This window comes from Saccopteryx leptura, chromosome 13 (assembly GCF_036850995.1).
Source record: "Saccopteryx leptura isolate mSacLep1 chromosome 13, mSacLep1_pri_phased_curated, whole genome shotgun sequence".
Classification (NCBI taxonomy): Eukaryota; Metazoa; Chordata; class Mammalia; order Chiroptera; family Emballonuridae; genus Saccopteryx; species Saccopteryx leptura.
In genome coordinates this window covers 49419340-49433724 of record NC_089515.1, presented here as the reverse complement: position 1 = coordinate 49433724, position 14385 = coordinate 49419340, and the positions used below count along the sequence as shown (strand labels likewise).

The window sequence follows — 14385 nt, the reverse complement described above, 5'->3', positions numbered from 1 at the left end:
ATCAACCCACTCATTAAATTTGCTCTGTAGCATATTAGACTTTGTACTGTGACCATATTAGTCTTTAAAGCAGGGAGAAAAATAAGAAACAAACTTTGGAGACAGGATTAGGCAGCAGAATGAGCAGTGAGCCCATTTCCTATGGATCTAGCATTCTTGTCTGCTCCCAAAGCTCTCCTGTGCTCCCTTTCCGTCCCTGGCTTAGCATTCCCAAGATGTCACCTCGCCATAGTTAGGAAGACCAGGCGGCAGGCTGTTCCTGGGCAAATTTTCCTAAGTCAGATTATGTCTTTTGGGTTTTGCTTATTTATTCATTTCATGCACCATTTCACACGAGCAGTCAGAAACCGAGACACCTATTAAAGTCGTCCGTCCCTCTGCGCCCAGGTCCCTGCAGAAAGGAGCCCATTATTGCTCCCCATGCGACAGAATGTCCCGGGATCACAGGCTCGCCTGCGTGTGTGTGCGTGTGTGTGTGTGTGTGTGTGTGTGATTTATTGGTGTGCGCGTGCCCTGGGCACATGACCAGCTGGCCTGCAGTGGCCCTCCCACTGCAGGAGGAAGGTGGAGGAGGAAGGCCAGCTTGCGGATGGTGGTGAGGGAGAAAAGCCACTTCAAATGAATGTTGACCTGGAGCGGCCAAGCAGATGAGCCCAGAGTTGCTGGAGGCTGAGCCAGGGTGGAAAATTAGCATCTGTGGAGCTCGCCCTCGACTGGGGGGGTGGAGGGGATGTGCCCCATCTCAAAGCAGAAAGTGCTCACCTGCAAGCTTCAATTACATCTGAAAAGTGATGTGTCTCTTTGCCCGTAACCACCCTCCTTGGGGAACCCTGGTAGCTAGCTAGCTTAGTTCTGTGCCCTCAGCCAGGACGACACAGAAATGGAATCCTGTGCCCGGCCCTTGCCCACCGTGAGTCCTCCCAGCCGGAGAAGCCCTCGCCTGCCTGCCTGGCAGTCCTGTTTGCCGTTGATCTGGCCCCGTGTGGCCCCGGTGGGAGCTGGGGGAGAGTTCCAGCTTGCAGGCTGAGTTGTGCCCTCTTCTCTTGGCACTCGGCGTGGTTTCTTGCAACAACTTGGCACGCGTGGAGGCCGGGGCCAGAGCAGCCAGCGCTGGCTGGGTGTGGCCAGGGGGCACTGCCTACTGCCTCAGCTCGCGGAGTGGCATTCGGCCACCTCTGCCTACACTTGGCAGGGAGTTAACCCCCAGCTCCCCAACCCACCCTCCCCCCCTGCCTAGCTCACTTGAGACTCTGGCTAGAAAATTCCTCTTGTCTCGCTCCGTCTTCTTTAGACTCGTTCTTGGAGGAGACCCCAGAAAGTCCCCAGTGCCCTCCTCAAGGGCTGGGAGACGCATGGAGTTGTAAGCTAGGACCATTTCCCGGGATATTCTTAGGCCGGACTGAGGAAGAAGATACCTTTTCAGAAAAGTGATCAATTCTGTCCGCTTGTAGGTTAAGTAAAGTAGTGTCTCGCTGTACCTGGCGGAAAATCCAGCCCATCGCCTGGGTGTGTTCCTTTCGGTGTCAGATGCCAAACACTTGCACGATTACGCCAGGATGATGGAGTGAAATTCCTTCGAGGGTGACAGAGACGGGCAGCCTCTGGTGTCTGTTGAGCAAGGAGAAGCTAGAATACTGCCCAGGCCACGGTTTACCAAATCCTGGCCCTAGATCGGTCCCCACCTAGATTCAGGGACCAGAGAGGCTGGAGAATGGCCTGTGGCCCCTGCTGCTGGGTCTCACACGGGGTGAGGCAGGTCAGCCCTGATTGGTGCTCTTTCCCCAGCTCCTTCAGGACCCGCTCCGCAGCTTGTTGCTAAGAGATAAGGCTCAGCATCCACGCTGCCCAGGGAGGGTGCACGGTGAGGACTGGTGACATGGAGGACTGGCTTCATTCAGCGTGGCCTTTCCACAGAGGCTGTGCAGTGACTGCTTCTTCCAAGCAGTGCCCGCTTCTATCCCAATGGGACCCACTGCCTCTGAGGTTACACCGCCCCCTAAAATAGTGTTCCGATCATGGCCCGTACTTACTGAAAATTATCTGGGGGCCCCCATGATCCACTGGGTCTAGTGTGAAGTCCTGAGGCTGGCATGTATCAGGGTCCAGTCAGGAGAACAAAAACCGCATGGGGCATGTCCGCAGAGGGATCTAAACACAGGGGACAGTAAATGGGTGTGGGGTGTGGGAACGCTGCCAGGGACCACTGAGGCACACAGAGGTGCTGGGGTGGCAAAGGGAAGAGCCTGGGGGCCCAGGTGGCAGAGGAGGGGCCCCTGCCGGGGGGGGGGGGGACGACGACGACTATCCAGTGGTGGTTGGTGACAGAAACAGTTGATAGAAGATAAACCAGTGGGCACGTCCAGCCTTCGCTCCTCCCTCTTGCGCCCCCTTGTGGTGGGACCTAACAAGGAGCCTGGTGACAGGAAACAAGGCTTTTGCAGAGTGAAGCAGCAACATCTGCTTTGTAAGGGGCACAGCTGGGCACAGCTGGCACTCAAGGCTCTGGTGCCCGGCCCCACACTCCTGGCTGTGTGCTCACCAACCTTGTGTTTCTGGGACCTTCTCTGGGCATCTCCCGCCAAATCCCACTCCCCTTCCAGACCTCACAGAGACACTACTTCCCTGATAACCCTCTCGAGCCTCCAGTCTTCCATCTTTGTGGCGTTTCAGTATTCAGACGAAACGTGTTTGCTCTGCATTCTGGAAGTTTCCATGGCTCACTCTACCTGAACACAGGAGCTTACTGGGGCAGGTTCCAGGAACCGCGTGAGGCACAGGGCCTGGCGCAGAGCTCCGTGGAGCGTTCCAGCAAGTCATGCAGGTGACCACGCAAGCCGCGGAGCTGGACGCCACCAGCTTGGCCACGGGGCTTGTGTGCAAACTGCGCCTTACCCCTTTAAGAAGAGGCAGGTTTCTCTGTTTCCTGGTTCACCCCACCCCTCCTGCTCGGCAACTGAAACCCGATCTAATCCCTTCGCAAGCAAGTAATTTATTGGTCTATTGGGCTTTTCTTGGTGGCAAATTGCATTGTCTTTATTCCCGGGTTCAGGCTGTGGAGCGGCTCACCACATTCCTAAGACTCCTTTCTCAGGGCCCGTCCCTCACACCCCCTCAGCACACAGCAAAATAAGTTTTATTGGGCTTCTTTGTCATGCAAACAAGGTGGTAATAATCGAGCTATTATTCCGAGAGATTGGCCTTGATTAACAGTTCAAAGGAGGTCTCCGAAAGCAGCTAATGCCACTCGGTGCATAAATACTTCCCTGCTGCCCGGGTTGGTACAGCTGGGGCTCCCAAGATCCCTGCCTCCCTCTCTGTTTCTGAGAGGCGCCTGGGCTGCCGTAAAGGACACCAGGAAGCCAGGCACGCTGTGTGGCAGTGACCTCTCCCCTGCTGTGTCTCAGTCCAGGAGGGGGCCAGTCTGGAGCCCACCTCCGCCCAGTGTGAAATGTTACATATGCAAGGTGCCCAAGAAGGAGAATGAAGAGGGTGGGGAGCCAAGGATTTCAGGACAAAAAATGAGGGTCCCCTGCCCTCAGGGGACTCGAGGACGGGAGGTGGCACCCAAGCTGGGGTGTCATGGATGACACAGGCAGAGCAGCCGGAGGGTGAGGCCAAGGAGGAGGACACGGGGAAGCTGAGTGTCCTCGGTATATAAAGGTGGCAACATCTGAGCCTTTCTGTGCAGCTCTACAGCAGGGTCGAGGCCGCGGGAGGCCCTGGGAGGCGGGAGTGGGCCCACAGTTGGAGCACTTCGGAGCAGAAGGGACCGGCCCTGCCCTGGCCGAGTTCAGCAGCAGTGGAGGCCAGATGTCCAGCAGGCAGGGCTGCAGGTAGAAAGCAGTGACCTCCGGTGTCCCTCTGGACCCGGGTTCTAAAACTCCGTGGCGCATCCTAAGCCAACACAGCGGTTGGTCACAGCGTGATCGGTAGAGGGAGGAGGAGCTCTGACCCTCACTGCACAAGTCAGAAGCAGATGGGTCTGGTGGCTGCCCAGGGTTCACTCCTCAATCCCGACTCAGGATCCCTGGGTCGAAGCAGAACGTGAATAATGGGCTTCGAGGGAGCCCAAGTCTCTGCCGGTGCCTTTGCACCTTCCTGGGCATCTGGTGTGCAGCCCTGGGCACAAGACTTCGCCGAGGGCCCGAGAGCCATGGCAGCGTGAGGACACAGTGGCCAAGAAGGCCATGGACGCTCGGGAGAGCCTCTCCTTTCCAATCAGAGTCTTTCACTCCCCGGCTCTGACCCCCTTGGCTGTCTTGGATCCATCAGAGGCGGCCTGAGGGCTGAGGGAGCCACACTGCCGCGCAGGAATGGGGAGCAGCGAGACATCTGGCTGCCGGCTGTGCGGGGGGGGGGGGGGGGGGGGCGGCACCGCCGGGCACGCCCCCCCCCCCACCAGCGCGCAAGGCCGGCCTCCTCTTCCTGCTCGCACAGCTGCCGTGCAATCCCTTTCAGACTCTCAGACTTGCTGCTCCTTGCTTCCTGGACGCTCACATGAGAACAGGCCGAGGTTTACTGCCTGGAATTCGGGTCTCCTGCTCTTTTATTAAAGATATTGAATATAAAAATCAGCACCTCTAGGGTCCCTTTGGCAGGTGACGCCGCAGCTGAGAGCGTTTTCTTTTGATGCCGTGCCAGGTTACATTCCGGTCCCCGACCCGAGGAGGCCCTGAGCCTGTGATTTAGTAGAGTGGACAGGGGGTAGGTAGCAGGAGGACTCCCTGGGGGTCAGGGGGCCCCTCATCTCCCCACATTGGGGACTACCCCACCCACCCTGGCATCCCTGACGCCCCTCCCCAAGACCCCTAGGAAGTGACAGCCCATTCAAGGCAGACGGGCCCTGAAGAGCTGTGTCACGGCCTGGAGAGGTGGCAGAGGGGGACAGGAGCCAACCATTCCAGTCCCAGCTTGTCACTCTCAGCGGCCTCTTGCGAGCTGCTCCCCCGCCCTGTCTATAGCTTCTAGTCTGGAATGGGGCTTGGGCTTTCTCTTACGCTCCCAGGAAATGTGCAAGGGCCAAGGGTTTGAAGGCAGCAGGGCACACGCGAGCAATCAGGTGTGTCAAAGCCATGGTTCTCGGGCATGGCCGTTTGTAGCAATCACGGAGCTCTCAAAGCTTATGACTTTTTTTTTTTTTTTTTTTACACGAAAACCACACATTGAGGCAAACCCAGAGCAGGATAGAGAGGGATGGAGGGAGCTACACAGATGGGGTGATCGGAATCAGGCGCCGTGACCAGGGCTGATACTGTTGTAATCATAGTAACCAACATTCACTGAGCTTCCGCTAAATGCTGTTGCCTTTCTAACTCCTTGATTGCTTTTGGCAACCTCACATGTTCCATACTATTACCCCTTTTCCAGATGAGTATAATGAGGCACAGAGCACTGATACGCACAAGGCCACACAATGGCAGAGCTAGGGACACACATGGAACAGTGGAGCTTAAATCCGTGCAAGATTTCTGTCGTTTTTGCCAAATTCGTGGGGGATGGCTATAAAATTGTTAACAGATGTCAAAGGCCCACTGGTGGCTGCCCCGGAACACTGACCATTCCTCTCCGCAGCCTGGAAGCTGTGGGAGGGACTGCCATCAGCCCTTGCAGCTAGCTTGGGGGTCTGCGGCCACTTGGGGTTATTACAACACGCGGAAGAATTTAGACGGCCGGGAAGCACCAGTGGGTTATTTGGTTTCACCATCTGTGTGCGCATGCGCAGTGTGGGCGGGACCGTCCCAGATGGGGTGTCTTTGTGCGTGGGCGCACCCTGATGGCGTGTCCCTTCCTTCCTCCACAGCCACCTCCCCGTGCAAGATCCTCAAATGCAACTCTGAGTTCTGGAGCGCCACGGCGGGCGGCCACTCCCCGGCCTCGGACGACGTGCCCGAGTTCTGCGCCGCCCTGCGCACCTATGCGCTGTGCACGCGGCGCACGGCCCGCACCTGCCGGGGCGACCTGGCCTACCACTCGGCCGTCCATGGCATAGAGGACCTCATGAGCCAGCACAACTGCTCCAAGGATGGCCCCACGTCCCAGCCGCGCCTGCGCACCCTCCCGCCGCCGGGGGACAGCCAGGAGCGCTCCGACAGCCCCGAGATCTGCCACTATGAGAAGAGCTTCCACAAGCACTCGGCGGTCCCCAATTACACGCACTGTGGCCTCTTCGGGGACCCGCACCTCAGGACTTTCACAGACCGCTTCCAGACCTGCAAGGTGCAGGGCGCCTGGCCGCTCATCGACAACAATTACCTGAACGTCCAGGTCACCAACACACCTGTGCTGCCGGGCTCGGCCGCCACGGCCACCAGCAAGGTAAGGGCCAGGCTGGGGCTGGGGTGGCCCTGCGGGGTCCCTTGGAGACCCTGCTGTCACAAGGCCCAGACTGAGCCCCCTACTGACCCGGATGCCTCCTGCAGGTATTATTTTCAGGAAATGACCAGGTTCTTTAGAAAGGAATGTTGTCTAGAGTGTGGTGTTTCTCAAACTGTTGGACAGCCCCACTAGGGGGTTGTAAAATCAGCTTTCTGGGGTCAGAAACCATCATAAACAAGTGTATGTATATATAGGGGGTCTTCGGGTTATGATGACACAGTTTCGTTTCTACACCAGTGATGTAATTTGAATTTTGGTGTAAGTTGAAACACACCCTAGCCTAAGTCCCTTACCTATCCTAACCCAGTTGTAAAGTCATAATCTAGAACATAAAAACAACTAAGCCATAGAAAAACGAAAAAGACATAAATAAACTGTACTGTAAGAACAGAAAACATGACCAAAAAAATGAACATAGAAAAAATTCCTTACCTTCATTCCTGGTGGGCTTGCACACTGGAAGGGGCATTGCAAGGTGGGAGAGAGGGGCCCATTGGGAGGAGGAAGCTGGAGAGGCAGGAGAATCTGCAGAAGGTGCTGGAGAGACTGGGTCAGGTGACTCCGGATTGCCTAAGGACCATGCAGGAGACCAGAGATGATTCTACCTGTACGACAGGTGTTTCATCTCGAGAAGCAGCTGATGTAGAGGGTACAGGATCTGCTGCAGGCCTGTCTACCTGCTTACAGAGTTGTTCCAGGCTAGTCTGGAAAGTTGACGACTTCTTCTCTTCCAAAATCTGTCTTAACACTGACGTCTCAATTTTTGAAAGTTTTTATGGGAGTGAGCGTCGTAAACTCCACATGTCGTAAGTTGAGACGGTCGTAACCCAAAGACCCCGTATATCGTTTGTTTCATTGGGCAGGGAACGCGGAGCCTGCGTGTATTGAGGGCAGCTTGCAAATGCGCTGCGCACGGTGAGGGTCAGCGTTCGAGGAAAGCTGGCTTCTGTTGTACGTGTGTGTGCACAAATCACCTATAGGTATGCACACGTGTGCACACCTTTGGCCCAGGCGATGGGACAGCCCTGTCTGCCTCCTGCGCTCACTTCAGCGAGGTCTCCCATGACCTCTCATTCAGACTCAGCCAGAAGGAGGCTGGTGGGCTCTCAAAGTCCAGATGATGGGAACAGCTCTGCCACCACGGGGCTGGGCCCACCGGAGCCCCTGGTGCTTCCAGGTGGGCGGTGGGTCTGTTTTCCTAGGAAGAGCATGTTGCTAGGCACCAGGCTGGCCCATAGGGTGTTTCGGTTCCTTCCCGTCCCTCCATGTCCCAGAGGACGGTGAATGAGATGACCTGGCAGCCGGGAAAAGTCCTGCCACTTCCCTCTGTGCCGGTCGCCACTGCATGCCCACAGAAGGTCTTTCTGAGACCAGCTCCTGGGTAGGAAACAAGCGGGTCTTAGCCACAGGCCCTCAGCACCAAGCCTTGGAGTCTACTGGCGGCAGAATGGTGGCCGGCGTTTTCTCTGTCCCCCCTCCCAGCCCTCCACAGATGTGGGGGGCCCACATCAAGGACCCCCTCTGCCTTCTCCACAGCCCCTGCACCAACGCACCTCCCGCCCTAGAGCCAAGACAAATGAATGCTAGGAGCCTTGGCTGCAGCTTCTAAATCCGGCAGCATACACACTCTGGGAGGGGACCCGCCACCATGTCCCATCCTGGCAGGGGCTCACAGGGAGGGACCTGCCCCTCCCAACCCAGGGTGATAACAGAGCCAAGGGAGGAATCGTGATTAGTGACCAGCCAGGCTGGTGGGGGGGGGGGGGGGGTGACACAGGCGGAGCAAGGGCCACTAGGCAACCTAGGACTGGAGCCTGCAGGCAGGGCCGTGGGCCTGAGCTTAGAACCCCCCGAGTACCACCCTCAGCTCCCTGCCGATGTGTGCTGGGGCCCTGAGCCCAGCAGTGCTGTCCAGAAGCCAAGTGGATTAATCATTCCTTCTCATGCTCCGCTCATTCACTTGGCTGCGTTTCTCCCAATGCGTTTTTCCAGCTCTGTTGCAGGCTCTCCGCTGAGCACGGGGCTGCAGACCTGCCCCAGCAAGGGTGGGCGCCGCTCCCTTCCTGTATGGGTGTGCAGAAGGACGCGTGGCCCTGAAGCAGAGCCGGACCCCTCGAGCCCCTTTCTGCCGTGACGCAGGGCCCCTCTGATCTTGGCAGCAGGCTGAGAGCTGTGTCCTCATTAGCCAGAAGGCAGCAGCACACAACCCTGCTGGAGGCCCAGCGGTGACGGGGTCAGGGTCTGTGCCACGCCAGTCCTGGTGTCAGGGCAGACCGGGGCCTGACGGTGCCCGGGTAAGAGGCGGCGTCGCAGCCAGGTCCCAGCGCCCGGGGCCCGCCCCTGCCCATTCTCACGGGCCTCCAGCGCTCGGGCGTGTGTGTCTGTCCGCTTGTTGCTTCAGCACACATCTGCCCAACACCTCTGTGGTGGCAGCCCCCGCGGGACGCGGCCTCCCTCCCACAGCTCCCGGGCTAATAGCGGAGAGCAGAGACCAGCGGACGGGGTGGAGGGTGCCCAGGGCTGTGCCCGGAGCTTGAGGGAAGGCCTCCTCAAGTCCTCGCCCTGGGCTTGCCCCCAGGACGGGAGCGGGCAGCAGCAGAGCCCGGCCGAGTGTGGGTGCAGCTGGAACCCCCAGGGAAGGAAGAGAAGCCAGAGGCCTTTCATCTCCAGGTGATGGGGGTCCGGGGCTTTTTTGACCCGGCTCCCGCCCAGGCCGCCCGCCCGCAGCAGCGTGGTGCCTCGCACACTGCCATTTGCCCACCCCCCGGCCCCGCCCATCCTGCTCCGGTGGATGATCAAGCTCCGGGCTGACGTTTTCACCAACTTCCCGCCCCCACGGGACTGCCTCCCGTGCCCGTCTCCTTCCAGCTGTGCTGGTAGCACCCCATTTTACAGATGAGGAAACCGAGGCCTGGGGAGCAGAGGTACTCGGGGCTCTGCCTCCCATCCCCTCTCCCCCTCGCCAGTTCCCGTTGCATGTACGACTCTGTCACCCTGCATAATTTATCCGCTTGGGCTGTGACACCCTCGAACAGGAGCTCCATGAGGACAGGGGGCCACCCCGGTGTCTGTGCGCGCCATAAACAGCAGTGGATGAAGCCTAGGCCGTGCCCTGTGCCCTGTGCCCAGGCCACTCTGGGAGGGAAGGGGGCGGGGATGGGAGCGGCAGCCCCACCCAGGGCTCTGTTGGCAGCCAGCCGCCCAGCTTTCGACAGGCCCCCTTCGTGCTGTTACTTGTGGTTGAGTCCCTGGCACCGGTGCCAAGAGGAGTCAAGCCGCCTGTCAGCCTTCCAGGAGACTGTCTCCACAAGAGATGGCAGTTAGAGCAAAACCAGCCTTTCCTGTTCCAGGGAGACGGCACTTGGAAGGCAGCCCCCCGCCCCCCCAGAGTGCCTGTGTGGCCCTGCTCACCAAGCAGGGACACCAGAGTCCCTCATCCCCGCGCCCCCTCCTCCAATGACAGGACCACCCACTGCCCAGACCACCCTGGCTGGCCTACCTTGCGGCCCCCTGCAGGCGGCCCCCGCGTTGGGGCAGGAGCCGTGGATGGGGAGAAGGGAGCCACGGGAGATGGAACCGGCGAAGGCCTCGCCATCTTTCACAGGCCGGGGCTGGCGGAGCAGAGGCAGTTAGTCTCCTGCAGCTCGAAGCTGAGGGCTCGAGTGAGGGAGGGAGGGGCCGCCGCCACCTTTCAGCATTTCACAGCACGCTGCAGAGCACCTGCTTGTCCTCACGCGGGTTCCGAGTGCCCTGGGTCCAGGCAACAGGGCCAGGACGGGGGTGGGTGGGGGCAGTTAGAGGCGCCAGCTGACCCTGGGAGCAAGGGCGGAGGGGCTGTGGTTATTTCTCTCCCCGGTCCGCTCGCTCGTGTCTCCAGCCCACACACCCCTCCCTCCCAGTCAGGACTACAGTGGAAAGAGCAGCCAGACCGCTCTGCCAGGATGATTGATGGGCAGGGGGCCTCACTCTCACCCCCCAGGCTGTGTGTCTCCCGTCCTTCTCCCAGGCCTCCTGCCCTGTGGGGCTGTGGCCCAAAGTCCCAGCTCTGCTGCTTGCTGGCTGTGTGACCTTGGGCAAGTTGCTTTACCTCTCTGAGCCCAAGTGTCCTCGTCTATAAATCGGAGGTAATGTCACCCTCCCCCGCAGTACCACACAGGACTAGGAGTAATAAACATGGTGTCCAGGACACTGATGCAGCGAGCGAGTGTGCCTGTGTGTGTCCTTGGTTCTCAGGAGGATCGTGACTAACGGAGCTGATCACAGGCTCAGCCCAGCCCTGCCCCCGGCTGCAGACCCTGGCGGAAGTGGGCCTTCCGGCTCTGGCCCTGGCCGGTGTCTCGCATTCAGCCTGGAGAGGCCGTCTTCTTTTTCGCCAACCGGCACCTTCCTCCTGCTCCCTTCAAGGTCTGGCTGGGTGGCCTCTTCCTGCCCGCATGGACTCGGCCCCCTCGTTCTTACTCTGAGCGTCCGTCTCTTCTGTTCCCCCTGCTGTTATGTCGAGTCTGTGGCTTGCGGTCCCTTGTCAGGCGTTCTGCTGGAGGGCCCCCGGCAGCATGAGAAACAGCGTCAGGTGGTTCTGCAGCATGCTGGTCAGTTTGCCGTTGCTGCTGTGACAGGTACCAGGAACTGAGTGGTTCACACAGTAGACAGACGTTTGTTCTCTGGTGGTTTCGGAGGTGAGACGTTTGAGACAAGTCTCACAGGGCTACCGAGGTGTCGGCAGGGGGAGTCCTTCTGAAGGTTCCGGGGCACAACGCATTCATTGCCTCTTCCAGCCTCTGGTGGCTGCCAGCACGCCTCTGCTTGTGGCTACATCACTCGAGGCTTTGTCTCCATGGAAACATAGCCTTTCTCCACCCAGAATCCTTCACCTAATCTACCCTCTGCAAAGCAGTTGGCCGTATAAGGTCACACTCGCAGGTTCCAGGGATGGGAGCCAATATCTTGGGGGGGCTATTATTCAACCTATGACAGTGGATAGTGACTTTATTTTTCATTAGCTATGCTTTTCTTTTTATGGTTTACCTTTCAATATAGTGAATGAGCTGGTTTTCTATCTATGGTCATGATCTAAAGTTCCCATTCTAAATCAGCTTTTTAAAGTAAAACATAAAGTAAGTGCCTAACACTACAGGTGGCACTGACCCAGGGCCACCCGGGAACGGGACAGTCTGGGGCATCCTAGGTCTTCTCTCGAGCCTCCTAGAGCCCCGTAAGCGCGGGCCGGGCCTCCGGGCCCTGTTGTCGCTGCTCCGCCTAACTCCGCTCTCCGCCTGCCTCCCGCAGCTCACCATCATCTTCAAAAACTTCCAGGAATGCGTGGACCAGAAGGTGTACCAGGCCGAGATGGACGAGCTGCCGGCCGCCTTTGCCGACGGCTCCAAGAACGGCGGGGACAAACACGGGGCCAACAGCCTGAGGATCACCGAGAAGGTGTCGGGCCAGCACATCGAGATCCAGGCCAAGTACATCGGCACCACCATCGTGGTCCGCCAGGTGGGCCGCTACCTGACGTTCGCGGTGCGCATGCCGGAGGAGGTGGTCAACGCCGTGGAGGACCGGGACAGCCAGGGCCTCTACCTCTGCCTGCGGGGCTGCCCCCTCAGCCAGCAGATCAACTTCCGGACCTTCCGGGCCCCGGAGGGCGCCCAGCGGCCCCAGGCGGCCGGCCCCACCCCCGCGGCCCCGGACACCTTCCCCTACGAGACGGCCGTGGCCCGGTGCAAGGAGAGGCTGCCCGTGGAGGACCTCTACTACCAGGCCTGTGTCTTCGACCTGCTCACCACGGGCGACCTGAACTTCACGCTGGCCGCCTACTACGCCCTCGAGGACGTCAAGATGCTCCATTCCAACAAGGACAAGCTGCACCTGTACGAGAGGACGCGGGAGCCGCCGGGCCGGGCAGCCGGCTCAGGGCTGTCCCCGGTGCGCCCGCTGCTCCTGGGCGGCCTCCTGCTCCTCGCCCTGCTCCCCGTGCTCCCGGGGGCCCCGGCGGCGGCGTAGGCTGGGGAGGCACGCTGCCTGCCTGTCACCGAGCCGGCCGGCGGCTGCAGAAGGAAGGGCTGGTGGCTTCCTGGTGGCCCCCCGGTCTCTGCAGTGGCCGCCCCGGTTACCTCAGAGCTGCCCTGGGCTGTCTGCTGGCCAGGGCCTGGGTCTGGGGGCGCGGTGCGGCCCCTCCGCTCCCCCGGGGCCCTGGACAAGGTTGTGGTGTGACTGACTGACTGGTGCTGTGACATCTGTGACAGTGGAGATGAGTGTGGGGGCACTGCCCCCCTCCGCCCGCCCCGCAGTGTGAATGTGCAAAACCGAGCCCCTCAGGCTGGAGGGGGCCCCTGCCCTGCCACAGACACTGGGGACGCCCCGAGTCCGCCCCCCAGCCCCTGCAATGCACTGAACGCCCGGCGACTGCTGCACGCGCCCACCTGCCATCCGTCCGTCCGTCCGTCAGCCCGCGCACACTCACACGTGCACACTCGCACACACCACGCCGGCGGGGCTGAGGCCCCCTCGAGGCTGGACCCCCACGGGGCCTCCCTTCCTCCGGGGCCTTCGGGCCCCCAGTCCCGGGACGGCGCGTGTTGGCGCATGCTCTAAGCGACGCCACTCGAGGGCCCCCGGGCTCGGATGCCCTCTGCCCTTCTCCAGCCCCTCCCCCACAGCCCCCTCGGCCCCCCTGTGCTTAGGAAGTCGAGTTGTTTCTAAATGTCTGAACAGAGAACTACCCTTTGAGTCCTGTTCCTTCCTCTCTGGGGTGGTGGCAGGGGCCCTGGGCAGGGGGCTGGGCCGCAGAGCGCAGGCAGGAGACCGGTGGATGGGGCCAGCTGGCCTGCCCGGATCCTCTGCTCTGCCCCCGCCACCGCGGCCCCAGGGCCCCGCCCCACCCCACCCTGTCCACCCAGGTCTGCATCCGGGGAGGAGCAGGCTTGAGCTGGCCTCGCAGCCCAGGGCAACCCCGGCAGGGTCTCCTGCGTCTGATCCCGCCCTGTAAGCCCAGGTCCCACAGCAGGAAGACCCACTCACTCACTGCGGGGCCCCAGCCTGCCACTCCAAGGAGCCCTGGGCCAGCCCCACCCCCGCTGCTGCTCCAGAGAACGCCAGGGACCACCACGGGCTGGGCTCCGCTCCGAGGGGCTGCCAGGCCCCAGAAGGCCACCTCAGAGGCCCTGCAGCTGCCTCCCTGTCCCTGCCCACCCTCCCAGGGCATCCACACGGCCCCTCTGCTGTGCCCCAGGGACCTCTCATACACTGGCCCGGGAGGCTGTGGACATGTCCCCACCTCCCCCTCCAAGAGGTCCCCTCTCTCTGCCAGACCCCGCAGAGGGGAGGCAAGGCCCCGGCTGGCTGGTAGACAGCCCCCACGTCGGAAGGAAAAAGTGAAGCACTTTATTTTGGTTGTGTTTGCTCGCGTTCTGCTTGGAAGTGGGACCCCTCACTGCGTCCTTGTGTCTGACCTGTGTGTGGAGTGTCCCCGCTGTGTACATACTGTAAATTATTTATTAACGGCTAAATGCAAGTAAAGTTTGGGTTTTTGTTTTGTTATTTTCCTTTGGACTGTGTATTGGAGTTTGTTTTCTGAACAGAGTACTGGTCCCTTTGGGGGGTGGGGTGGAGAATGGACGGATAGTGGGTGGGTGTCCCGTTGCCGTGTCCTGACAGCAGGTGTGTGTGTGTGTGTGTGTGTGGTGTGTGTGTGTGCGTGTGGTGTGTGTGTGCGCATGTGTGTGTGTGGTGTGTGTGGGTGTGTAGTGTGTGTGGTGTGTGCGTATGGTGTGTGTGTGGTGTGTGGGTGTGTGTAGTGTGTGTGTGGTGTGTGGGTGTGTGTAGTGTGTGTGTGTGATGTGTGTGTGCGTGTGGTGTGTGTGTGGTGTGTGTGTGTGGTGTGTGTAGTGTGTGTGTGGTGTGTGTGTGTGTGTGGTGTGTGTGTGGTAAATGTGTGCAGAGGATGTAGCAATTCAACAACCGAAACCCCTGCTTCTCTGAGAATGCTTTCTATCCTGATGCTGAACTGCT

General features: G+C 59.9%; 1 protein-coding gene across 4 annotated transcripts in view; it reads left to right on the top strand.

Annotated features, from left to right (window-relative positions):
• Positions 1 to 13931, top strand: part of RGMA (repulsive guidance molecule BMP co-receptor a) — a 30303-nt gene extending 16372 nt beyond the window's left edge. For all 4 annotated transcript variants that reach the window (XM_066355245.1, XM_066355248.1, XM_066355247.1 and 1 more), the window contains exons 3-4: positions 5801 to 6315; positions 11662 to 13931. In XM_066355245.1, coding sequence (XP_066211342.1) covers positions 5801 to 6315; positions 11662 to 12378 — 1232 coding nt within the window. In that variant the 3' untranslated portion in view covers positions 12379 to 13931. The remainder of the gene's footprint in view (positions 1 to 5800; positions 6316 to 11661) is intronic.
• The last annotated feature ends 454 nt before the right edge of the window (positions 13932 to 14385 follow it).